General features: G+C 47.5%; 1 protein-coding gene and 1 pseudogene across 1 annotated transcript; one reads left to right on the top strand and one right to left on the bottom strand.

Annotated features, from left to right (window-relative positions):
* The first annotated feature begins 725 nt into the window (after positions 1 to 725).
* On the top strand, positions 726 to 26,564 carry LOC136465391 (probable potassium transporter 9; annotated as a pseudogene).
* Positions 14,877 to 17,643, bottom strand: LOC136463072 (uncharacterized). Its single transcript, XM_066462113.1, has 7 exons — positions 17,015 to 17,643; positions 16,364 to 16,861; positions 16,064 to 16,277; positions 15,794 to 15,991; positions 15,541 to 15,714; positions 15,226 to 15,466; positions 14,877 to 15,001 (listed from the first exon to the last, which is right to left on the bottom strand). Exons 2-7 carry the CDS (start codon positions 16,852 to 16,854, stop codon positions 14,991 to 14,993), a joined length of 1,329 nt encoding a protein of 442 aa, XP_066318210.1. The 5' UTR covers positions 16,855 to 16,861; positions 17,015 to 17,643; the 3' UTR covers positions 14,877 to 14,990.
* Positions 26,565 to 26,878: the final 314 nt, after the last annotated feature.

Genomic DNA, 26,878 nt, shown 5'->3' with positions numbered 1-26,878 from the left:
CACACAGGAACCAGTGCGTGGGGTATCCTAACCCGCGCTCATGGAAGGCGAGGAAGGAGACAACCTTGCCGGCCCGAGGTCGCAGGAAATCCTCCCCCGTAGGAGCCCTCTAGTGTGCCACCTACTTCGGCGGCAGCACCCCCTTCTCGACGAAGGCAGCCAGCACTGACTTGCTGACACAAGATGACCTCTAGCTCGACATTGTGCTCTAAATTCGCAAACGAATCTATGAGTTTCTTCTGTCCCTCGCTCTCCCCTTTTTTCCTAGGAACCGCCATGGCACACGAACGCTCTTGGCAAGAAGGAAGAAGGAGGAAAGGCGGTAGTTGGGGAATAGGTGAAGGAACGGGGTGAAAGCCCTCTCCCTTCCCTATTTAAAGAGGAGGCGCAGCAGTTGAGGAAAGGCGAAGGATTGGGGTGAGAAACCCTCTCCCTTCCCCCATTCAATGCATATGGGATACGATGGGACGTGCCCTGACCGATGGGACGCACCCGGCCCGATGAGACGGTGCCTGGTTAGACGAGACATAGCCTAGGTATGGCCCACCACTACCGCACACCGGGCATGGGAAACAAGGCACAACTACGCGCAGGCAGCCCTCCGCCTTCCCAGGCAAGACTTGGAAGGGCCCAACAATAGGATCTCCGCCTAGGAGAGACCAATAGGCTTCCTAAGTCAATCAGATGACTCAGACGAACGCCGAGAGAAGGTAAGGAGAAGAGGGATGCCACATGCGGACCACGCCGACTCCATCACGAACGACGAGGACGGATCCCATTCGGACATCTCTGATAAAAGCTCTCCAACGCCTATCACTAGAGTCATCAAGGTAACTCTACCAATCCCACTTCATTTTATTTTCTGAATGCATAAACATTCATTCATCCATTCTCATAAACGCATTCACACATTCATTCATACAAGTCATTCATTCATCCCATGCATCCAAAGCATCGCATATGCAATTGATGCATCACAACGCTCCATGTTGCATCATGAAGCAGCAGTTGCCTCATTCAACATGAGCAACGACTGACCGGGGTTCAAAGGCTGGCCCACGAAGGGCTCGAGGCCGCCTTGCGCCAAACAGATCCAGGGGAGAAAATGCAGATGAGCCCTAGTGGCCGTCACCCAATCTGCTTCAAAGCAGATAGGGTCATCTCAACCTTCTCGTTCAATCCTAACCTCGAGCCATGTCTATAGAATCTCCATCGAGGGGAGACCAGCGGGCCACCTGGCTCGGTCTCCGAAATGACCCGGGCATCTACCGAGACGCGGGTTAAGGAGCAGTGGAATGCTAGATGAGGGCTATGCCGACCCCATCAAGAACGATGGACCCGAATTCCACTCGAACGTACCTGTTAGCGAGCTCACCGAGTGCGTCACTCGAGCCATCGAGGCAAGCAATGTAAGCTTAGCCCCTCCGGTTATGGAAACCACAGACGGGATAACACACGAAACTCAACTAACCCCTACCAAGCCCAAAGGGGCTTAGGGGCTCCAGACGCCCAACACCTCGGCACGACCTTAGCTACGCCCAGCGCTCGACATCCGTGACTCCAACTCGCCTCATCCCTCCACGCGCCCAACGCCTGGATCCATGACTCTGACTCACCCGATCCCTCAGCGCGCCCGACGCCTGGATCCATGACTTTGACTCGCTCGATCCCTCGGCTACGCTCGATGCCTGGTCCGTGAAGTCCATCTTGTCCAATCCCTCAGCTGTCCCTCGGCAGCGCTCGATGCCTGGATCCACGGGTCTGTCTTGTCCGATCCCTCGATGCGTCCGACGCCCTAGTTGATGACTCTGTCTCGCCCAGTCTTTCGGCCGCGACCAAACGCCTGGGACCACGCTCCTAGAAACGATGGGTTAGAAACTGAAAAGAGGAGGCTATGCCCACCAAGGTGCACACACACACGCCCCCTGACAAAACCCCCTAGGCGATTCTGCCCGAATCGCCCGAGGCCTACACCCATGGGTGCGCTTGCGCGCATCCGCTGTCGAAACGAAAAATTCCCCCGCTGGCAAAACAAAACCCCCCCAGACGATTCTACCCGAATTGCCCGGGGGCTTGGGGGCTACACCCGCGGGTGCGCTCGCGCACACTCGCTCTCAAGACAAAAAAAATCCCCCAGACGATACTACCCGAATCGCTCGGGGGCTCGGGTGCTCCTGTCAGGTTCATAAACCCGGGGTCCCTCATGGACCTGCTTCCCAGCAAAAGCTCGGCCCAGCAGACGACACTGCGAACGACGTGCAACTCCTGGACCGGCCCAAAAACCTAACGACAGACCAGAAAGGCGATCCAAATCTCCGACCGGAAGGCCTGGCTAAGAAGGAATGGCGCTCGCCTCCGACTCCGACCGGAAGGACTGGCCAAAGAAGGAACAACGCTCGCTTCCGACTCCGGCCCACCTCTCCGACCAGAAGGCCTGGCCATGGAAAGGACAACGCTCGCTTCCGACTTCGGCCCACCTCTCCAGCCGGAAGGCCTGGCCAAGGAAAGGACAACGCTCGCTTCTGACTCCAGCCCGCCTCTCCGACCTGAAGGCCTAGCTAAGGAAAGGACAACGCTCGCTTCCGACTCTAGCCCGCCTCTCCGACCAAAAGACCTGGCCAAGGAGGAACGGTGTTCGCTTCCGACTCTGACCCACTTCTCATACCGGGGATGCATCGAACCTCTGCTTACAGCTCTCCTCCGACTGGCGCAGTCGGAGCCGACTGGAACCCACCGACCAGGGATGCCCGTTCGGTGAGGACCCAAGAAACGGGTGGAGCAAATAAGGTAGGGCACTTAAGTCAACCGCAATATCAAAGACCGTACCCTGTACACCTGTAGGACAGTACCGATAGGGCATGTCAGAAGGGTGCTCTGCTACCTTCCAGGCATGTCAGAACCCAAACAGTATTGTGGGTGTCGATGTTTGCCCTACAGTGTTGTGGGCGCCATCAATTCCCATACCAGACGAACACGGTAAAACCCCCACATGCCTCTGGGCATCAATAGTGTTGTGGGCGCCGTCATTTGCCATACATGGTGAATACGGTAAAACCTCCCACATGCGTCTGACATAAACAGTGTTGTGGGCGCCTACAATCATCTTGTACCTGACAGTGTGTGCAATAAGACTTAGTAGCATACGTATACTCTCCCTCTCTCACTTGTAAGACCGTCCTCTTCATCTATAAAAAGGGATGCGCTCTCTCCCAATGAGGGTGATTCGACCACCAGGACGATTCAATCGATTTGAACACCCAACGAATAACTCCAACAAAGCACATGCTCAAATACTTAGCGTACGTAGGAGCTCCCGTCTCTCTCAGCCCTTCGGTCTAGAGTCCGACGGGGCCTCTTGCACCCCCCATCTTTCTCCCTCTCGTTTGTAACCCCACAGCAAACTTCGAGCACCTGGGCTTGGGAATAAAGTCATCGACCGACTCAAACCAGACGTAGGACACGTTGCATGAACCAGTATAAACCCTGTGTCATTGAGTGCTAGGCTACATCCGATCACAACGTACGACAAAACTACAAATATTTACGTGTTGGTCACTTTCTACACCGACAAAACCTTTTTCTAAAAATAGACCAAAGTTCAGCATACAGTAACTCTACGCCGAGATATGTAACTCGACGTCCTACGATTTAACATTAAATTTGCCACCTAAGTTCCAGCATGTCGATCCGGCCGAAGCTCGGCGTTTAGTCAATTAACGCCGAGATTGGCCATGTCGGCGTTTGATCAATTAGCGCCAAGGTGTTGCACCTGCACAATACAAGCTAACAGCAGAGCCCAAGTGCATGTACTTGTCCATTCAAAATTTTGTGAACATTCATAAAAAAATAAATATAAATCACCTCGACATGAGATCAATTTTATTAGAACCGCAATGTTACCCTCTGTGTGGTAAAATTACATAGATTGATAAAATGTTTGTCAAAATTTCTAGAAATAATTTTGGAATAAAGCTTGTGCATGAGTTGTGAAGTACTCTCTTTATTCTAAATTATAAGTTGTTTTGAATTTTTTTTTTTGAACATAGAAGTTTGTAGCCTTAGGATCCTGCTCCAGTGTTGTGGCCTGATCAGCCTCGGGATGTCACAGTGAAAACGGAGAGAAACACGAGAAACGCTCGTCAAAATTCGTGCATGGAGGCACTCAGATTTGACTAGTGCATGTACTAATACCATTTGTTTGTATGCGTATGCGTTAAACTTGGAGCACATATGAGCATGCCTTATGCATTGATTTTTTTTTGTGAAAATCTTATGCATTGAATTTATGCATGCATCTAACTGCTACTCCCTTTGTCCCTGAATAAATAGATTTCTAAAGTTGTCTTAAGTGAAACTTTTTAAACTTCAACCCACTTTTTTACAAAAAAAAACTATCAAAATTTATGACATCAAATTAGTATCATTATATATATTATAGAATATATTTTTATAATGTGCTCATTTTATAGCATAGATGTTGTTACTCTTTTCTATAAAGTTAATCAAACTTAAGATAGTTTGACTTGCACGGATTCTAGGAATTAATTTATTTGAGGACGGATTTTGTATTTACTTCAAATGCATGAAAGTAGCATTAATAGATTTGAATGTAAAATGCCGAGGCATTGTTGTTAGGGTAGTCCCAATGGTGTATTGATGATGATTTTTATCCTCATTAAATGGCTTGCCACATAGGCAAAACGCTGACATGGCAACGTAATTAATGAAGAAAGAGAGTAAAAATCCTAGAAATGGTTTCATCATAAAGAAATCAGGTCTTCTCTTGACCCAATGCACCAAGAAACCATGAAATCGTCATTGGGGAGAAACCACCCGTTTTCAGGGGGCTCGTACCGCACTCCCATTGGAGGAAGAAGATAGAGTTGGGAGAGAGAAAGAGAAAATAATTATTACTCATAGAAACCATAGGTTGGAAATCAGTACTTTTTTTGTGCGATATCCTATGTTATAGAAACTACTAGTTTCTTTTATTAGGACTGCCCTTAAGGACTACTCACTCCATCCTATAAAAAATGTCATTCTCGTTTCTCGAGAAGTCAAATATTTTAAACTTTAACCAAATTAATATAAGAAAATTAATGTTTATGGTATAGAGCTAGTATCATTAGATCGATCGTTAAATTTATTTTCATAATAAACTCATTCAGAGATACAAATGTTACTAATATTTTCTATGAACCTAGAATGATCTTTTAAAGCTTCCACTAATTTTAACAAATTATGCATACAACATGGACATATATACCACGGCAAAATAGGTGTCTTTTAAAGCTATCTCAGCGTTCAGCGACGGACGCCGAGGTGCTGCAGTTGCACAATACATTTTTCATGGAGCATGGACTGTGCTATAAGCTATCTCTAGAAATCTTGGAACTTTTTTTTTATCAATCCATGTATTTTTGTCCCGTAGAGTGGAACATTATGGTTCTTATAAAATTGATCTCATGTTAAAGGGATTTATATTTATTTTTTATGGATCTTCAGATGATATTGAATGGACAAGTACGTGCACGGCTCAGCTATTAGCTTGTACTGAGCTGGGGCAACACCTCGGCGCTAATTGATCAAACGCCGACATGACTAATCTCAGTGTTAATTGAGAAAAAGCCGAGCTTCGGCCACGGTGACACGCTGGTGCTTACGTGGCAAGTTTTACAATGAATCGCAGGACGCTGAGCCGCATATCTCGATGTAGAGTTACTGTACACCAAACTTTGATCTATTTTTAGAAAAGGTCTTGTCAAGGGTCTATTTATACAATAAGTTTTTAGAAAGGACTAAAATGCAAAATCTTCAGCCCACTCCACCCTGTGCGCATGCATGCACCGGTGAGCGAGAGCCCAAATCCATTTTAGCGGTCGTTCACACAATAACAAAGCTAGCGAAAGATTGGGCTCCGACCAGTGTGAGAGCGTCCTGCTGACGTCAGCGCTGACACAGTCTTAAAAAAATCAAATATTTATTTTAAATTGCTATAACTTCTGAACGGTGTATCTGTTTTTAATTTCATCTGTACCAGTGTGTTCTATACGATAAGACAAACAAAACAAGACCTCACTTGCATATGTTTCCAAAAAAATTCTAATAACAATTTATATATATTAACTTATACGATAACATATAACTTATAACTTACAACTTATGCACACAAGTTGTATTGAATAACTTATATGTACGAATTCTATATAATAACTCATGTACAAAAGTTATGTTTGATAACTTTTGTACATAAGTTGTGTTTTATAACTTTTATGTTTCTAAGTTTCGTTATAAGTTAATTCGTCCCTTTGTGTGTTAATAAATTCGTCCCTCTGTGTGTTAATAACTTTTGTGTTTGTAAATTTTGGCACAAGTTATAAGTTAATTCGTTCCTTTGTGTTTAAACCCTTTTGTAAATAAGTTGTGTTTTCATAACTCTTGAGTTTTCAAGTTTTTCGCATAAGTTATATGCTATAAGTTATATGTTATAAGTTAGAAAATATAAATTGTTACTAGAAAAAATTCTTCGAAACATATGTAAATGGGGGCTAGTTTTGTTCGTCTCGTCGCATAGAACACACCGGTGTAGACATAATTAAAAACGAATACACCGTTTAGAAGTTATTGTAATTTGAAATAAATGTTATGTTTTTTCCGCTGCGCTGACATCAGCAGCGTGCAGGGGTTGAGCGCAGCGAAAAACCCAAAAGAGAACGACTTACCATGCCTTCCCGTCCAAAACAGGAAAAAGGTGGAATAGGCATGTCGGAGAATTGTTCGTTCGATTCATATCTCATGAGCGCTCACTATTTAGTGAGGTCGTTTTTCTATCAATCTCGCTATCTGGCGAGGAGTATTTCAACATTGAAATTTGGTGGGACATAGTTGAAAATAGTAGTTTTTTATATCTTCACCTCACACTTGTAGGCCTGTTGCGTAAGGATGCCAGATTCGCCCACGCGCGTACTCGGCTGCTGGGGCATGGGCGTCGCTGGGACTGCGACCACCACCAACATGGGCGCGCGGGCGCCATTCCTGCTGGGGTGAGGTCGTGACCGTCGGGCTCGAGGGTTCCTACCGGGGTGAGGTCGCGGCCACCGGGGCGCACAAGATGCTGCAGCGCGGCAAGGAGGGTCCACCGTGAGGCGCAGGCAGTCGAGAGGAGCCGTCATGGGACGCACCCGGGAGGTGGCATCAGGCGCGCGTGGCTGGGAGGAGCCGTCGTCGAGCACGCGCGATGGGAGGCACTGCCGTCGATCGCGGGTGGCCGAGATGCGGCGCTGTGAGAGGCATGACCAGCTGCCGGGCTTGTGGACGTGTGTGTCGGGAAGAAATACCGTGGGAAGAAGATGATGAAAAAATAGAGAAGGAAAGAAAAGCAAAGGGCATCATTGTAATTTTATTCTTTTTTGTCATCATGTGAATCTATTTTGTCAAACGATCACGAAAACAGCTCAGCTTCGTTGATAAAGTTGCTCGGTGAGGTAAAATAAAAAAAACAGTATCATTAGTAAAGCTGAATTGTGCCAAACAGAATCTAACAAACTAACCTATTACTATATCTCTATACAGTATTTCATAGCCGCTCAAATCTATCCGTCCACCTCCTGCTCTTGCGTGATGGTAGCTGAGAGGTCACCCAACCAGCAACACTTCTCACAACCCATTTTGATTCGTAGCCACTTCAATTTTTTGTATTACAAGCTACTACACGCCTCCTCGATAAGCTTGGTGCTCCTCCATCAATTTTCAAGAGGCTTTTACACGTGCCATTAAAAAAGTTTGTAATTACGCATAAATCATTAAAAAAACTGACCGCACACAGGTGTCATTGCTCTAAACTTATTTACCTTACAAGTCATTCCGTTCGTGTTCCGTTTATTTTTTGCTGTTTGGTGTGGGACCGGACAGTGAAATTATCCGTATTACCCAGCTGCCGCAACCTCGGCACGTCCTGTGGTTGTTTTGATTGCAGAGGGAGCCGTGGCGGACGCTGCTGCTGCTGGCGTACCAGCACTACTGGATTCAGGTTCTTTGCCGAGTGCCTGAGGCACTCGGCAAAGCCTTTGCCGAGTGCGGCACTCGGCAAAGAACACACGGCAAAAAAATTGATCGGCAAAACACTCTTTGCCGAGTGTATTTTATCGGGCACTCGGCAAAGCCTTTGCCCGGCAAAGAAAAACGACCGTCACGGCGCCGGTCCCGTTGACGGTCACTTTGCCGAGTGTCAACCCTGTAGGCACTTGGCAAAGATTTTTTTAATTTTTTTTAAAAAAAAAATTTGCCGAATGCCAACTCGTGAGGCGCTCGGCAAAGAGCTTTTATTTTTTTTTGAAAATTTTCTTTGCCGAGTGCCAACTCGCCAGGCACTCGGCAAAGATTTTTTTTAAAAAATATTCTTTGCCGAGCGCCAACACGGAAGGCACTCGGCAAAGAGCTTTTATTTTTTTTTGAAAAATTTCTTTGCCAAGTGCCAACCCGCCAGGCACTCGGCAAAGATTTTTTATTTTTTTAAAAAAAAATTATTTGCCGAGCGCCAACCCGGAAGGCACTCGGCAAAGAGCTTTTAAAAAAAAAAATTCTTTGCCGAGTGCCAATCCGCCAGGCACTCGGCAAAGATTTTTTATTTTTTTAAAAAAAATTCTTTGTCGAGCGCCAACCCGGAAGGCACTCGGCAAAGAGCTTTTATTTTTTTTAAAAAAAATTCTTTGCCGAGTGCCAACACGCCAGGCACTCGGCAAAGTTTAAATTTTTTTTTTAATTTCTTTGCCGAGTGTTATAGTCACAGCACTCGGCAAAGCTGGAAAATCTGTTTTCTGGTCGCCCATTTTACCAGCTTTGCCGAGTGTTGTGACCATTGCGCTCGGCAAAGGGGTCATTTACCGAGTGCAACATTCGGCAAAATGACCCAAACGGCAAATTTTATTTTATTTTTGCATTCCATCATGACAAATACATTCATACATACATATATCACATATATATCTCATCCATCACATATATATCTCATCTATTGCATATATATCTCATCCATCACATATATATCTCATCCATCCACACATCCATCCGTCCATATCACATCCATCACAATATATAATAATAAGTGCTCAAGTCCATCCAAATAAGGCCACAAGTCCATCAAAGTCCACAAGTACATCACAAGTATATCACAAGTCCATCACCAAGTGAACAATAAATGTAAAAAATACAATATGCACTCATCTCGGCCACTGCGACTGTGGTGAAGGCCCAGATGCATCATTCGTAGGTGCATGAGGTGGATTATTCGAACCACCATCAGATAGAGACTGCACAAAGGAGAAAAGATTGCATGTGAGACAAGATTATTTTGATAGCTAATCTAGGATGATAGAGGCCATATAAGCAAAGCACAAGTGAAAGTAAAAAACTTTGATACTCACAGGAGTAGCTGTAGCTGCAGGACGCGGAGGCGGAGGTGGAACCAACAGCCCAGGTGGCAAAGACAAGCCCATACGTTTCCCAAGCCCTTGTAGGAAATCCATAATGTCCATCAGCCTCTGCACCTGGGCCTGCCGCTCGGCCCGCTCGGCCTCCAGCTGGGCCCCCAGCTCCTGACGTTCCTTCATTTCTTGTTCCAGCCAGGTCTGCAATATTTCACTCCAATGTTTCAGTAATGCAAAGCTAATTAAGGTGTGTAAAGATCAATGTGTGACGAGTAAAACAGGAATAACCTCGAGTGCGTCGACTCGGTGCTGTGCAGCGGTCGGCCGTGTGCGAATGGCTAGGCTCTCGCTCATGCTCCGTGCTCAGATCTGGGAGAGAGAGGGAGTAGAGGCCGTGTCGATGACGCCGTCGCCAAGACAGAACCGCCCATGCTTCTTGCCTTGCCCCGCCCTCATGACGGCCTCTCCATCGAAGTCCTGGGTGCTTGGATCGTGGTCTGCCCCATGGAGCAACCTCGCCACCTCAGTGTACTCACTGATGCGGGAGTGGACGCTCGGGTTCGTATATGCCTCGGACGGGTCCTCCAGGTTGAAGGAGACGTCGGACGTTGCCTTGCCCTTGTGGGCCATACACCATGCCTGGAAGTCTGAGCAAGCCTGGCCACTATGTGACGCCGACTGCGAGAAAGACAGCACGATGATTAGAAATCAGATAGAACTGAGCGTGATAATAGATAAATCAATTCGCGTACCCATGCTTGTTTGTATCCGGTGAGGTTGCGGCTGCCTTGATGGTGTGCTGGACCTTGCATCAGCAAACGACGGTCCCGGGCATCCCTGTGCATCTTGAGGTACTCCTCCGTGAACCACCTGTCCACCATCATCGCCCAACACTCGGGATACGCTTGGCACCACCAGGGAATCACCTACACGTCATCAAGTATTGGACATATAAGAAGATCAAGTTAAACCAACTTAATCTCAAAACGAATCAATATTGATATTCTTCATTTACCTCAAGGTACTGCTCCCGGGTCAGCTGCATCTCTCTTGCGTCTTTTTTGGTTTTCCTCTCTCCAAGCTTCGACCCGTAGTAGGTTATGATGGCCTGGATGCGCGCCTCGTGATGCATGTCGGTGACGAGTTTTTTACAGGCTTTGGTAGTCGCCTGCTCTGCCCTGGCCTCAAATCCCTCCTCGCATCTGTAATAAGTCTGCATACAAAAGCGATGTATCCATTCATTATTTTAAGAAAAATCCAATGAATACGATGTATTGAGCAATGTTGTGCAAGGGAGACTTACCCAAAACTCTGCCTTCACCCGCGCCGCCTTGTTGGGGTACTCCGCATCGGAGGCGACGACGTAGTGGTCAAACGAGTAGGCCGGCTCCGTCTTCGATGCGTATGTGACAATGCCGGGGAAGTGCTGCCTGCACAGAAGACCCAGGATGCCGTTGACTAGCCGTGCGCTACCACCCGACACAACCACCCAGTTCCTGCACAAGTGATTAAGAAAAATTATTAGTTTTTTTCATTATATCATATGAAGTAGTGGTGATAACATATACAGTTACTTACTTTTGTCCTTCGGGGCGAATCACTGGGCGTTGGTGAGGAAGTGGAACCTGTGGGAGGCTCGCGGGACCTCGCAAGTAGACACTCGAAGAGGAGTTGGAGGAAGCGGAACCCGTGCCTGCCGCCTTCTCCCCCTACTTCTCCTCCTCCGTCTGCTGAACCAGCTTCTCGTCTGACTCGTCCACAGGCGCCACCTCCTCCTGCGGCTGGCGGTCCTCCTCACGTGGCGTGGGAGGAGACGGCCCCCTCCTGCGGCTAGCGGTCCTCCTCCTTTTATCGATCCCTCTGCCAACATGTAGAGATGTCCTGGTTTGTAAGCATCATACGTGACAACGTGCACGAAATCTTCTGAAATTTTTATAATAGCCTCCACATATGATATCACGACATCTCACCAAGTTTCATGATTTTCGGACTTCATTTGCTTTTTATAGAATTTAAAAATACTTCACACATAATTTCACGAACATGTTTCGTGAACAAGATGTCCGAAATTTCAGGTCCGTTCCTGGATACGGCCTCTCACAACACTCACTAACATGACTATCAATTTTCGAATCATTAAACTCCATTATTCGTACCACGTGCAGTTCAAATTTCTAATTTCCGAAAAAATTTAAGTAAACGAAATAAAGTAACTAAATATAACAAAAAGCCACAAAAAATCCCCAAATTGTAACTAGGAGTTCCTGGTGCTTTAAAAGGGCTGCACAAAAAAATTGGAGGCCAAAAACAAAAAAACAAAAAAAACTTTGCCAAGTGTCAGGGCATGGCACTCGGCAAAGGGTGTCTTTGCCGAGTGCCAGCCATCAGGCACTCAGCAAAGAATGTTTTAAATTTTTTTTTAAAATTTTCTCTTTACCGAGTGCATCCATAGGAGCACTCGGCAAAGAAATAATAAAAAAAATTAAATCTTTGTCGAGTGCCGTCCCAAGGACACTCGGCAAAGTATTTTAAATTTCTTTGCCGAGCGCCAGATCTGAGACACTTGGCAAAGAATTTTTTTTAAAAAAAATTTAAATCTTTGTCGAGTGTCAGATCTGGGGCACTCGGCAAAGAAATTAAAAAAAAACAAATCTTTGCCCAGTGCCTAACTGCAGGCGCTCGACAAAGAAGGTCGTGACCGGACGCCGTTTTCATGGGCAGCTTATGCCGAGTGTTGAGATTTTACCGAGAGTCTGGCACTGTTTGCCGAGTGCCCGGCACTCGGCAAAGAAATCTTTGCCGAGTGCAATTCTTTGCCGAATGCAGCACTCAACAAAGAAGGTTTTTGTCGAGTGCCCGATTTTTAACACTCGACAAAGAATTTTGCACTCGGCAAAGTCTCTGTTTCCGGTAGTGCAGAGCCTCGGCGTGGTGTACGGCGACCTCAGCATCTCGCCGTTGTACGTGTACAAGAGCATCTTCACCGAGGACATCACGCACTCAGAGGGCAACGAGGAGATCTACGGCGCCCTCTCGTTCGTCTTCTGGACGCTCACCCTCATCCCGCTCCTCAAGTACGTCACCATCGTCCTGCGCGCCGATGACAACGACGAAGGTACGTACGTGCGTCAGCCACCGCTAGCTACAGCCTACACCCTGACCCTGCAGTGTAGCACCACCAGCCAGCTCTATTTTATCATCTCTTCTCTCTCCGGCATGCCCACAGGAGGCACGTTCGCGCTCTACTCCCTCATCTGCCGCTATGCTAATGTCAGCCTCCTCACCAACCGACAGGTCGCCGACGAGGAGCTCTCCACCTACAGGCTGGAGCGCCCGCCCGAGGCCGTCGGGAGGTCCGGCATCAAGGCCTGGCTTGAGAAGCACAAGAATCTGCGCACCGCGCTGCTCGTCATGGTCATGATCGGCACCTGCATGGTCATCGGCGACGGCGTCCTCACGCCCATGCCTTGCCTGCTGCTTCGTCAGAATTATGCCGACGATGGTTCACTTCAGTTCAGTTTCTGACCGACCTCTCTGCCTTTTCTTCTCCCTACTTCTTTAGTATTGGAGTGGATTAGAATGAACCACTCCAACACATGTGGATTGAGATGAATACATGTACATCCAAACAAAGCCTTAGTGTGTAAGTAAATCTGAACTCTGAACTGATGAAGTCTGTCCTTTTTTTCAGCTTGCTTTCACTTCTTTGGTGTACCCTTCACTGATCCTGGGATACATGGGCCAAGCTGCTTATTTGTCCCAGCACCATAACCTTGATGCAAGCTACCAAATTGGATTCTACATTGCAGTTCCTGGTACACCACACTACTACATGGTTGGTTTATTCTCACATCACACTACGCTTTCAGAGTTTCAGACATTCACAGGCTTTTGCCTCTATGATGAATGCAGAGAGTGTAAGATGGCCGGTGCTAGTGCTAGCGATCTTGGCGTCGGTGGTCGGTAGCCAGGCCATCATCAGCGGCACGTTCTCCATCATCAGCCAGAGCCAGTCTCTCACACTACGGGATACTGATTAATTACCGAGTGTGATAAACACTCGGCAAATATGGATAAACACTCGGTAAATTGTGTACCGAGTGCCACACTCGGTAAACATGACTCGGTAAACAACGACTCGGTAAAGTTAGTTTACCGAGTGTCAACTAACGGGGCACTCGGAGAATAAATCTTACCGAGTGCTACGCCGGCACTCGGTAAACAACTACGACGTGACGGTCGTCAGTCCCCAAACTTGCCGTTAACGGCGTACTTTACCGAGTGTTAGACATAGCACTCGGTAAACAGATAACCATTTTCATGATTAAAACAATTCCGCAAATATTTTTCCCTAATATAGTTTACCGAGTGTACCAGTAACACTCGGTAAAAGTGTAACTCGTTAACCGAGTGTTCCACTCGGTAAAAAATGGCACATATATCCGAGTGGGGTTGTGGCACTCGGTAAAAAATGGCACCACTCGGCAAAATTAACAGAATCAGAACCAATTTGGTTCTGTTCTCTGTTTTACCGAGTGTCACACTCGGTAAACATGACCATTACCGAGTGTAACACTCGGTAAAACTTGTCCACAGTATTTTTTTTTGTTTGTTTCAAGTGCATATCCAGCCACAATTAACAACAATTATAACAGAATATCACAGTTACCAACAGATAGACAATATATATCACATATATGTCCACAAATGTCACATCCACTCATTATAACCAACATATAGCTACAACAAATGTCACAAGCACAATGCAAAGTCCACAAACACCATCAACATGTCCAAAGTCCACAAAGTTCAACCCACTTCTAAGTTCAACATACAAACAAGTGAAACATGGTCCTGTCACATGGTCGGAGCCCTACCGAGAAACGGAGACAAGTCCAAGTCTTGATCGTTGTTCGATCCAGCTGTAGAAGGTCCCTGGAATGAGGGAGCAAAAGAAAATAAACATATTTGTCAATTAATCATAAGGTAGTATGCCAAATTCAAATATTCCTTCGAAAGACCAGTTAACAGTGACATCAATATATAGGCATATAATAGATAACACATATCAAGTTAGTTGCTGTTTAGGTCTCCTCTATGTGCAAGATATCGTCACACATGGTCGAGTAGACTGAACATGAATTGGGCAAACACCTATGTACTCATGTAGAACCTAACATGATGCCTTTCAAGGTCTGAACAATATTACTAATAATCTAACTTATACATGTATGTATCCTACTCTCTTCTAGGTTCTAACATGATAGTGTTGACTGTAGCACAATCTGAACTGAAAAAGCCTTTCAAGATGAAGAGTGACTCACAGGAGTGCCGTCGCGCGGAGGTGGAGGCACCAACGGTATCATCGGCGGCGGCGGAGGCGGTGGAGGCTGGCCTATGCTCTGAGAAAAGCTGGCCATGTACTCGTACCAGGCCTTCTGCGACTGCTGGAAGGCCTCAAGCTGGGCCTGCACTCGCGCCCTCTCCTGTGCCAACTCGGCCTGGTGCGATAGCTGGAGGGCCTGAAACTGGCTCTGTGAGGCCTGCTGTGACTCCTGCAGGGCTTCAATCTGGGCCTACAATTATTTATCACATAGTTAGAATGCAAATAAAGAACGGGTAGAAAATGAATGGACAACGAATGCAACAGAACTAACCTGGAGTGCTACCACCTGGGGCTGTGAGCGTGGTCGTATGGCCGGGCTCGAACTCGTGCTCCGGGCTCTAATCTGGGCGAGTGTCTGAGTGTTGGCCGTGTCTATGGTGCTGTTGCCCATATAGTACCTCCCGTGTGGCTTACCTGGTCCCAACCTCATGACGATGTCACCCTCGAGGTCAGCGGTGCTCGGATCAAATTCTGGCCCATGGATCTCTCTCGCCATCGCCGTGTACTCGCTGAGGCGACTGTGCACGCTCAGGTTACTGTATGCCTCGGGCGGGTCCTCCGGGTTGTAGACGAGGTCGGGGTCCTTTGCCTTGCCCTTGTGTGCCAAGGCATATGCCTTGAACGAGGCGCACTCCTGGCCGGGGTGGAACCGCGTCTGCAGGAAGCACAACAATAAGATATTATGCATTCAGAAGTTAGCGTAGCAACAACGAAATGAAATCCGCGTACATATCTGGCTGCATATTCCTTGAGGGTAGTGGGCCCTTGTTTGTGCGAGGAACCCTGCATCATCGCACGGCAACGTGAGCGTACGGCGTGATATTGCTCGTACTCCTCACTCAACCACGTGTCCACAATGGCCTCCCAGCAGTTGTCCATCCCCGCACACCAAGCAGGAGGCACCTGCACGTACACGAGCACATGACAAATCATAAATCAATTTCAGTGCAATTAATCACAGACGATGTAATCTCATGTTTACCGTCAAGTATTGCTCCTTAGTTAGGGGCAGGTGCACTGCCTGCGCTCTGGTGACTCTGTTTCCTCTGCGGGCATGGTAAATTCTTCTGCACAGGAGCTTTGTCTCGTAGAAGAGGTCCTGCACTCGGTGAACACAGACTCTGTTCACCACGTCATCCGCGTCCTCCCTACGTACTCCCTCCGCCAAGGTGTAGTAATCCTACAAGCAAATACAGTCAGTAATATACAATTAATGTGATGTTATTATCAGCATAGTGCGATGAACACGTACCCACAGCTCTTTCATCACCCGGTCGGCCTTGCTGTTATAACACCTACCAGCTCGATCAGTCTGATCGCTGGCGGCGTGCCAGTGGGACCACTTCATGGCGGGCTGCACAACACCATCGATCCTCACCATCCCGGGGTAGTTTGCCCTGCACAGAAGACCCAGGATCCCGTTTACTCGGCGAGAGTGACTCCCTGGGATCACCATTTCCCAATCCCTGCACAAAGTTATTGAGATTGAATATTAGTTTCTGTTATAACTTAAAAACCTGTGAATTAGTGTTAACATGCAAAAATTACTTACTTAGTTCCGGATGGTCGAATCACTGGCCGTCTCTGTATGGGTAAGTCTGGGAGGCGCGACGACCCTCGCATCCAAACCGTAGGCACCCCATTTTCCTCTGCCACCAAGTCGGCATCCTCCTCGCGCTCAACCCGCTCGGAAGCATCCTCCCTCCGTGCCTCCTCCACCGCCTCCGCTATCTCCTCCCTGGTCTCCTCCTCCTCCTCATCCTCCTCCGTGGCCGCTACGAACTCGTGGTCGTCGTCCTGTGGAGGAGGTGTCGGCTCTCGACGCCCTCGTCGTCGCCGTCCTCCTCCTCCACCCTGGGCTCCTCCTCCATCCTGGGCTCCACCTCCCTGGGCACGCCCTCGTCGTCGTCCTCCTCCTCCTCCCTGGGCACGCCCTCCACCCTCAGTCTGTGCACGCCCTCCTCCTCCACCCTGGCTGGACCCCTCGCCACCAGCCAGTAAGGTCATAACCGACCTAAGCTTCCTGATTCCACCGCCCACCATCAATCACCTTGTATAAAAGAGATGCAAAATAAGTAAATGTATCATACATGTATAAAAGAGATGCAAAATAAGTAAATATATCATACATGTATAAAAGAGATGCAAAATAAGTAAATGTATCATACATGTATAAAATTGCCATAAGTACTACAGATCTTACATGTACTAGAAATAATCATCAAGATCATCGATAGGTGGGCCAAAAATCTCATCATCGCTATTGTCGACGTAATTATGATCGTCTCTCAAAGTCTCATCACTAGCGACACTGCCTGAATGGTGTTGCTCAAGTAATAACAAGTCCTTCGCGTTGTGAACCTCCTCTCCATCATCCCCGTCAACAATGATCGTATCATTGTCTACTTCCATTGCGAGATCTACATCTAAGACAATCTCAAAACTCCCTTCTAATCCTTCTTCTTGAAAGAACTCTCCGTCATATGTGTTTGCATCGATGTTATAATCATCATCGTTTGGGACGGGTACTTTACCATGCGGCGATACCTTGTACACAACATCATACGCCTTAAGACGGTCTTTGGTTTGGCACGGGTATGAGAGATAATAAACTTGCGTGGCCTGTTGGGCCACAATGTACACGTCGTCTCCTAACAAGACGGATGACTTTAGAACTTCGACTAACCCAAGCTCAGGGGTCTTTATCACTTCTTTGGGATCAAACCAATGGCATTTGAATATGACAGGATGAAGAGGTACACAACCAGGAAACTTGAGTTTGTATATTTCTTCAATTATTCCATAGTAGTCCAACCCATCTGTGCCTGGCGTGAAAACACCGGTATTTGTGGTTCTTCGATTCGGCCGACGCTGCTCATGCCGAGTTGTGTGAAAGCGATATCCATTGACATCGTACACAGAGAATGACTTGACCCTAAATTCAAATCCATTGGCAACTTGCCTCAACTCGGCACTCATAGACACGTCAGTTTTGGCCTGCTAGTTCAAGTAGGATGATTCGTTATATATTTGTCAAGTTGAGAGTTAAGTACAAACAACAAATGAAATTGAACACTACCTCCTCCTTGAACCAACAAATAAAAGTGGGATTTCGTTCTCCCGCGCCATGTCTTAGAAGGGTTTCAACTTCCGCTTCGGTGGGTTCCCTCCGTGATGGACGATGGTAGAGGAGAACAAATTTGCTGTAACGGCCGTTAACAAGAGGGTTGGATGGGTGCATGCGAAATACTGACAAGAAAAGAAACAAGTTTGTGTAAAACTTACGCAATGTACGGGCCAACCTCTTCAAGGTTCCGCAACACATACAGCTGGATAGAACGCCACTCTTCTAGGCTCAACATCTTCAAGGTAGGTTCACTTGCACTTCCGAGTTGCCCTCGGAAAAGGCTGAGGGTCGACTGATTGTCGGCAGCATTGTAACGAGGGGGTGGATTATGCACGTTAGGAAGGTTGTCGGCATAGTATCTTGTTGTGAAGTATGACACCTCCTCCACAATGGATGCCTCTGCACAGGAAGCTTCAATTTTGCATTTATTTTTGCATTTTGTTCTAAGAACCTTTAGGCATCGCTCAATTGGATAGCACCAACGGGCATGCACAGGGCCCCCCATTTTTGCCTCATATGGTAGGTGCAAGAGCAAATGTTGCATCGGATTGAAGAAGCCGGGGGGAAAGATCTTCTCCAACTTGCAGAGCAACACCGGGGCCATTCTTTCCATTTCTTCAATCTCGGTCCGAGATATCTCCTTAGCACATAGCTTGCGGAAGAACATGCTCAACTCTGCCATCACTCGCCAGATGTGATCAGGGAAATAGCCACGAACCATCACCGGAAGAAGGCGCTCAATCCATATGTGGTAATCATGACTCTTCAGCCCTGTGATTCGCATGGTACTTAAGTTCACACCCCTCCTCCAATTCGCTGCATACCCGTCAGGGAACATCAACGATTGGAACCATTGAAGAACTTCTTTCTTTTGGGCCCTCGTTAGGACGAAGTCGGCCTTAGGCTTCTTCCATGACTTCCCGCGTAAGGGAGGCAACATGTTTAGCTTTGGTCTATCGCACAGCGTTGCTTGATCCAATCTAGCCTTGACATTGTCCTTTGACTTTTCCCAGTCCATGATTGTGTGAAGGACCGCCTCGGCGAAATTCTTTTCAGTGTGCATTACATCAATGTTATGTGGAAGAAGGAGGTCCTTAAAGTAAGGAAGCTTCCACAAGCACGACTTGTGTGTCCAGGCATGCTCTTTTCCATATCCCACGAAGCCCCCCTTTTCATTGTCGACCACAAGACCATCTAACATCTCAAGAACCTGGGCACCTGTCATCATTTCCGGTGCAGAGTCTTCCACTGTGACACCTTTTCGAAAGTTCTTCTTGTCTCTCCTGAATGGGTGGTCAAGAGGGAGGAATTGTCGATGTTTGTCAAACGAAGAAAACTTGCCCCCCTTCTCCAACCGAAAGAACTCCACAGCTGACTTGCATATCGGGCATGGCATCTTCGTGTGAACACACCAGCCACAAAATAACCCATAAGCCAGGAAGTCATGCATGGAATAATGGTACCAAATATGCATTCTGAAGTTTGTCTTTGTGAATCGGTCGTATGTCACTACCCCTTCGTCCCATGCACGGACCAAATCGTCTATCAAAGGCTCCATGTACACACTCATATTAGCCCCCGGGTGTCCTGGAATTATAAGTGACAAGAAAATATTTTGCCGTTGAAAGGCGACGCCAGGTGGGAGGTTGAGAGGGATGACGAATACGGGCCAACATGTGTATGGTGAAGAACCCATTCCATAAGGATTGAACCCATCAGTTGCCAGTGCAATGCGTACATTACGAGCCTCATCAGCTTTGTCGGTATGCTTCCGATCGAAGCTTTTCCATGATTCACCATCGGACGGATGTATCATCTTGTCAGTGTATCGGCGTCCAGTTTTGTGCCACGTCATCTGTTTTGCGGATTCCTCGCTCATGAAAAGCCGTTGGATCCTCGGTATGAAAGGAAGGTACCTCAGGATCTTTGCGCCGACTTTTGTTTGCGTCTTCCGACCATCACCAGATTCTAACTCAATGTACCTAGATGCCTTACACTTCGGACAGTACTTATCGTCAGCATGTTCTCCCCTGAATAAGATGCATCCGTTCGGACAAGCATGTATCTGCTCGTACGACATCTTGAGTGCACGAAGGATTTTATTTGACTCATATGTGTTCTTTGGCAGAACGTGATCATCCGGAAGTAGGGTGCCAACTACTGTCAACAGTTGATCGAAGGATTCTCTACTCCAGCTAAACTGGGACTTCACAGCCATTAGACGTGCAATGGCATCCAGTTTAGAAACATTGGTGCGCCCGTGAAGGGGTTGTTGTGCCGCATCCAACATGGCGTAAAACGCCTTTGCAGTTTGCTCTGGCTCCTGCTCTGCACTTCCTTCATCGAAAGCCATGTCATGGTCATTTAACATTTCTGCCACCCCGGCTTCAGAATCAAACTCCTCGATCCGTTGTCTCACGACCTCTTCTCTCGCACGATGGCGTTCACCATGCATGGTCCACCGGGTATAGTTCTCTACAAATCCATTGTTGACAAGATCTTTACTCATCTCCTCATATGTTTTCATTGCCTTGTTCTTACACTTCCTACAGGGACACCAGGCATGTCGCCGTCCGTTTGCAAATGCCTTCGTCATGAAATCATTGGCCTTCTCAATCCATTCATTTGTGTATTGACCCCTCTTCTGATAGCCCGTGTACATCCACTGACGGTCATCCATCCTAACATATAGACGATATTGCAGTTTAGAGCAATAGAGTAGTAGTGCTAGAGAAAAACCATATGAGATGATAAAGAGACATTCATGTTCTTGGTCGATTCACATAGAAGATGTTTGCTAGATTGGATGATGAGATTTTACCTAAGGTTGCTGGAGTCTGGGCACACTTATGCTAACCTGAAGAGGCCAAACTGGCAGCCCGTAGCCCACACCTCTAAGCCCAGTTGAGCAGGCCCGTGAAAGGACAGGCAGTCACAGCATCCAGCCCCATCCTCCTCCTAGTCGGATGACTGGAAACCTAGTCAAGTTTCTAGTCAAGCTAGTCGCCTCGGTGTCCCTAGTTGACTTAAAGGGACCAATTAAACCGGCAAATTAATTGATACAAGCTCCTAAATTAACCGGTTGATAGATAGCAATACTGAAATAAAAGCAAAAAAACTGATTTGCAACCTTTCCGATAAATATTAGAAAAAGAAACAATCCCATCACCAATAACTTTCCATAATTTATGCCTAGAAAATAAAACAAGCAGTCACCATTCCTAGCACCCTACCTGTATAGTATTCTAGTGTTCTCAGATCTAAAAATAGTGACCAAAGATTTAATTCCGATGAATTTCCCAGTTGGTGGTGGGATGACTGCAGTCACCATTCCTAGCACCCTAACTCGCAGTCACCAGTTGGTGGTGGGATGACTATAAAAAAATTTAGAATTGACAGTGGCTTTACCAAACTGTTAGATGCTCTAACTGTAAATGGATGTGTTGCTCTCAACGTGAGAGAAGAAAAAAAAAGAGTGATTGCTGAGGAAGAGTGATTGCTGAGAAAAAAAAAAGAGTACATTGAAGGTATGCTCCACAGTAGCAGCTTGAGCAAGGGCTGCAGCAGAACACACAGCTAACAGTAGGATCATCCGAGAGCACGGCATGCTGGAGAATTGGAGTTTTGTTGCAAGGCCGCAGCAAGTACTCAGTAATTAGTTGCTGTTGTCTGGACTTCACTCAGCTGCAAGACAAGCATGGAAAACTAACAGGTACTACTAGCTAGCTAGCTAAGTAGCTACAGATGATTGGAAATGCAATCCAAATGCCTTTTATACATGCCTGAGTTGACACAGTCAAGGACTGGGATGTTTTCTCTAGCTCCTGCGTGATTTTTCTGTTACCGGTTACTGGAAAAAAAATGCCATCCATATATATGCTTACTCCCAAGCAAGACTGCTGCTATCTCCAAGCTAAGTCAACTTGGGCATGAGCTGAAAGTTCTCCGGATCGTGGCCGCCAATAAGCCATAACCTTGCGGCAATTGTCACCGTGATGATGGCACCCTAAGATTGTTCTGAATTCTGATGACAAACAACTAACTACTCCTGAACTACTTCCTAGACTTGACCTGCATGACATGATGCCTTGTGCTTTGCTTACTTCCCCAGACCCGAATCATACTTTCCACTAATTCTCACTTTTGGAGCACATATATTTCTGGTACCATGAACTACTTCCTAGACTTTAATTTGCCGGTTTAGTCGGTTCATGACTATTAGTTTCTATGACTGGACCGAATCGGGCAGGAGGTGCTCTACCACTGGATGCTATTCTCAAGATGTATACCAAAACCAAAGGTGATCTCCAACAACAATTCTCTCTTACCCACTTCCATACATAGAGGGGACAATGCTATGCACTGCAGTAGCATTTTTTTTTGGATAGAATCTACAGAAACTTCTCTTACGAAAGCTACAAATCTCAGATTACTATTTTCTTACATTGATACTTTGCATCTACTGCCCAAGTAAACCACAAAGCACAACACACGTGTCTGCCGCGCCTCTGTTCTAGTGTTCTAGCGAGGATGATGAAGATGAAGAGCCTCAGAATACCTCAGAAAAGGGTGGACGATTGGATGGAGTTGGAGCCGGGGGCTGCGCGTCCGCGTGCTCGGTGTCGAGCGGGAGGCCGGGAGCTCGTCGGAGTCAGACGACGCCGTGGATCGCCCAGGTGTCCAGCGCGCTCGCGTCCAGGACGGCCAGCGTCGAGCTGGAGCTTCAGCCCTTCCTTTCCCCTTCTCCAGCTGCTTCGTCTTCCACCGCGCGCGCCGGTTCTGCGACGGCGTGGAGGGGAGGAGGCGGCCGCGGCGGTGGGGAGGCGCCGGCGACGGCGGGGAGGCGCCGGCGTCGGCGTGGAGCGCGCGGGCGCGGGGAGGCGCGGGCGCAAGTGCGGGGGACGGCGGGGAGGCGCCGGCGCGGGGGACGGCGGCGGTGCGGCGGGGATGCGCGGGCGTGCGGTGTGTGTCGTCTGCACGATTTGAGGGAGAAACGACTAAGTTATTGGGCTGCGGTGCTTCTGTTTACCGAGTGCCTAGATATACGGCACTCGGTAAACTCAAGCACCGCAGCCCAATTACATGTGGGCCTGGTACATGTTTACCGAGTGCCCAGATCTACGGCACTCGGTAAACAGAAGCACCGCAGCCCAATAACATGTGGGCCTGGTACATGTTTACCGAGTGCCTAGATCTACGGCACTCGGTAAAGAGACAGGTGGGCCGTGGCTAATCTTTACCGAGTGTTTGAGGTCACACTCGGTAAAAGTCTCCATTATTTCATGCAAAACAAAAATGAAAAAATGCCAATTTAATCCTAAAATTCACCAAACTTTCACATGAACTATTTCATGTCATCTATTTACTATCTAAAAAATTCCAAGTTCAAATCATAATGTTGAATTTCACTCTTAATAGAAATCCTACTCTTCATTGTGAATGTTTAGTGTCTCTTTGGGAGATGTACCGGTTCGGCAACGACGAATGTAAAAATTCTTCCGAAACGTTATGAAAATTTTTCTATAATATAGATGTATGCTTCAATGTTAATTCTTCCAATCTCGTGATTTATCGAGTTCGATTTTAATTATTACAATTAAATTTACACGATATGTATCTAATTATCATAAAGAATGAAAATTTTGTGAAATATAGTAAATAAATCGAAATAAACACCATATTTTGGAATGGAGTACTAAATATCATATGTGGATAGAGGAAAAAGAATGAAGGGAAAAACAAGAAATTTGGTTGAATTTTACCGAGTGTTGCGCCAGGACACTCGGTAAAAGATAATGTTTACCGAGTGTTGTGAACTTACACTCGGTAAAACTTTATTATTACCGAGTGCAAATACTTCTACACTCGGCAAACATGTCATGCCGTGACGCCGTTTGGCGCACGGCTGGTATACTAGGAGACGTGGCAGCTCAATACCGAGTGTCTCTTTTTACCGAGTGCGCCCCTTCGGTAAAATTGTAGTTCTACCGAGTGTTTGATGTTACCGAGTGTTCGGACTCGGTAAAGAGGTCTTCTACCGGGTGTTTATGTTTTCCGAGTGTTGGCACTCGGTAATAAATGTTTTCCGAGTGTCCCGACTTTTGACACTCGGTAATTGTCTGGGCACTCGGTAACTACACAGTCTCCGGTAGTGTCAGCTGCTTCCCCAGGGTGAAAGTCGTGCACACGTCTGACAAAGTTCATGGCCAGATATACATCCCTGAGGTCAACTGGATCCTCATGGTCCTCTGCATTGCTGTCACTGTTGGTTTCCGTAACACCAAGCACATGGGAAACACGTCCGATGAGTAGAGTATCTTGCTTTCCTGGCACTGATGATTATGTGTAGAAAACTGATCCAACCATATACCTAAACTTTTGCTTCTGAATTGTTGTGCAGGCTTGGCCGTGATCACGGTGATGCTGGTGACGACGTGCCTCATGTCCCTGGTGATCATGTTGTGCTGGGACCGGTCTCCATGGCTGGCCCTCGCCTTCTTCCTCTTCTTCGGCTCCATCGAGGCGCTCTACTTCTCGTCGTCGCTGATCAAGTTCGTGGAAGGCGCGTGGCTGCCGATCCTCCTGGCGCTCATCCTGCTCGCCGTCATGTTCGTGTGGCACCACACGACGATCAAGAAGGACGAGTACGACATGCACAACAAGGTGACCCTGGAGGGGCTGCTGGCGCTGGGCGACAAGCTGGGCATGGTGCGCGTCCCGGGCATCGGCCTCGTCTACACCGACCTCACCTCCGGCGTGCCAGCCAACTTCTCCCGCTTCGTGACCAACCTGCCGGCGTTCCATCGGGTGCTGGTCTTCGTCTGCGTTAAGTCCGTGACGGTGCCACACGTGCTCCCCGCCGAGCGCTACCTCGTCGGCCACGTCGGCCCGCCGGGCCACCGCTCCTACCGCTGCATCGTGCGCTACGGCTACCGCGACGTGCACCAGGACGTGGACTCCTTCGAGACGGAGCTCGTCGAGAGCCTCGCCACGTTCATCAAGCTGGACGCGCTGTTCCGCTGCAGCGACGCCGGCGGCGGCGAGCAGCGGGACAACAGCTACTACGAGCGTGAGAACACGCTGACAGTCATAGGCAGCAACCCGCTGCGGCGCCACATGAGCCTGGGCTACGATGAATCCCACTCCCACGTCCACAGCCGAGGTTAATATGGACAATTTCACTGGCCGGTCCCACACCAAACGGCGAAAAACAAACGGAACACGAAGGGAATGGCTTCTAAGACAAAGAAGTTTAGAACCGTGGCACCTGTATGCGGTCAATTTTTTTAATGGCTTATGTGTAATTATAAACTTTTTTAATGACATACATGTAAAAGCCTCAATTTTCAATCACCTAATCGATCCCACTCTCCCAAAAGTGTTGGTCGCACTTCATTGTAACTCAGGTTTGGACTCCCCTGGAAACTGTTAGAGCACTTCATTGTAACAAATAATAGAAGAGGTTGTGTCGGTTTACTTAGCTTGCCTCAAGGTTCATCCACTGGCAGACCCAAGGCCCGGCGACTCTGGACCTCCGATCCGCCCGGTCTCATTGCTGTTGGACTCCACTAAATTTAATTAGTGTGCAGCCTATGTACAAAAAGGATTAGATCTACTCATAATAGATACCACACTGTCAATTGGTACATTGTCCATCAAACACTCTTAAATCTATAATTTTTCAACTACGCATTGGTGGATAAGCAAATTGTTCACTTGGGCCATGTCTATCACCAAAAGAATAACCCGGAGAGATCCAATTAACACAACTGATTTTTATTCGTTGTTGCGTATATACAACTTTCAGTATCCGCCCTAGCTGTCCATGCCATTAACACAACAAGTTCTAGAAGCACACAAGAACTTGAACATGTTGTAACTGGCGTTCAGACTTCAGATTCGGACACTACCGCTACTATAGATATGAGATTTAGTCCCGGTTGGGAACCAGCTGATGAAGACATCGCCACGCTGGACACACCGACGCCATGGTCTTCCCCAAGTTGCAATTCGTTCCCAACTCAGCTGCCACGTCACCCTCGGATTCAGCAGACACGTCGTCACTGTTTCGGTCATAACTTTCTCATACGACATCGAAACGGGCCGTTCTTGGATGCATTGGAAAGGGGACGACGACGCCATCGTTTTGGATCTGGTCCTAGCTCCAGAAGGTCCGTGGATCATTCGGTGAGACCACGGCAAGGTGTTGTGTCACCTATTTGGGCCAACTTGGCCATGTATCGTGTCGGGCCTTAAGCCCAAGTTGTGGGCGCCCAACCCCTGGCCGTCCCCAACTCTAGGTCGAGTCTTAGACTATAAACACAGCCGCCGCCGCTGCTACACAATTGGGTTTTGTTTAGAGTTTAGTTTTCCATTGAGAAACTGAATCGTTCATTGTAACTGTGGTGACAAATCCTTTTACAGTGATCCAGGGCCGGCCCCCGTTCTTGATCTCCTCCACTGTGTCGATTAGTCCTTTGGAACCGAGTTCTTGAATCCTCTATTGATATTCGTGTCATTCATATTTACAATTTCAGATTGCGTGTTTTACCTTCTTGCTTGTGCTCTTCGATTCGTTTGTAGGAAAAGCCTTATTGGCGATGTTAATCAAGTTATGCTTGGTTGATAACCAACGGAGCAGTGGTGTAACGGTTGCAGGGTTCGAATCACGTCTGATTTGAAGCCGGATCGCCAACGTCGAGATCTCCACAAATCGAACTTATCGGTTACCTCTCGGAAGATCGGGCCTGTACTCATCACCAGCTTTACTCCCGGTTTCCCAATCGGGACTAGCAATCCGGGGCTAAAGATGTTGTTCTTTAGTCCAGGTTTGCCACAACCGGGACTAAAGATCCTCCCAGCTTTAAAAAAAATAATGCCTCCCACCGCTGCGCCTTGTGAGATTCGAACCCAAGACCTCATGCACTGCCTCGCGTGTAG

The sequence above is a fragment of the Miscanthus floridulus genome, chromosome 7 (genome assembly GCF_019320115.1).
Source record: "Miscanthus floridulus cultivar M001 chromosome 7, ASM1932011v1, whole genome shotgun sequence".
Classification (NCBI taxonomy): Eukaryota; Viridiplantae; Streptophyta; class Magnoliopsida; order Poales; family Poaceae; genus Miscanthus; species Miscanthus floridulus.
The sequence above is the reverse complement of the archived record's forward strand: the minus strand, read 5'-3'. Positions and strand labels throughout refer to the sequence as shown.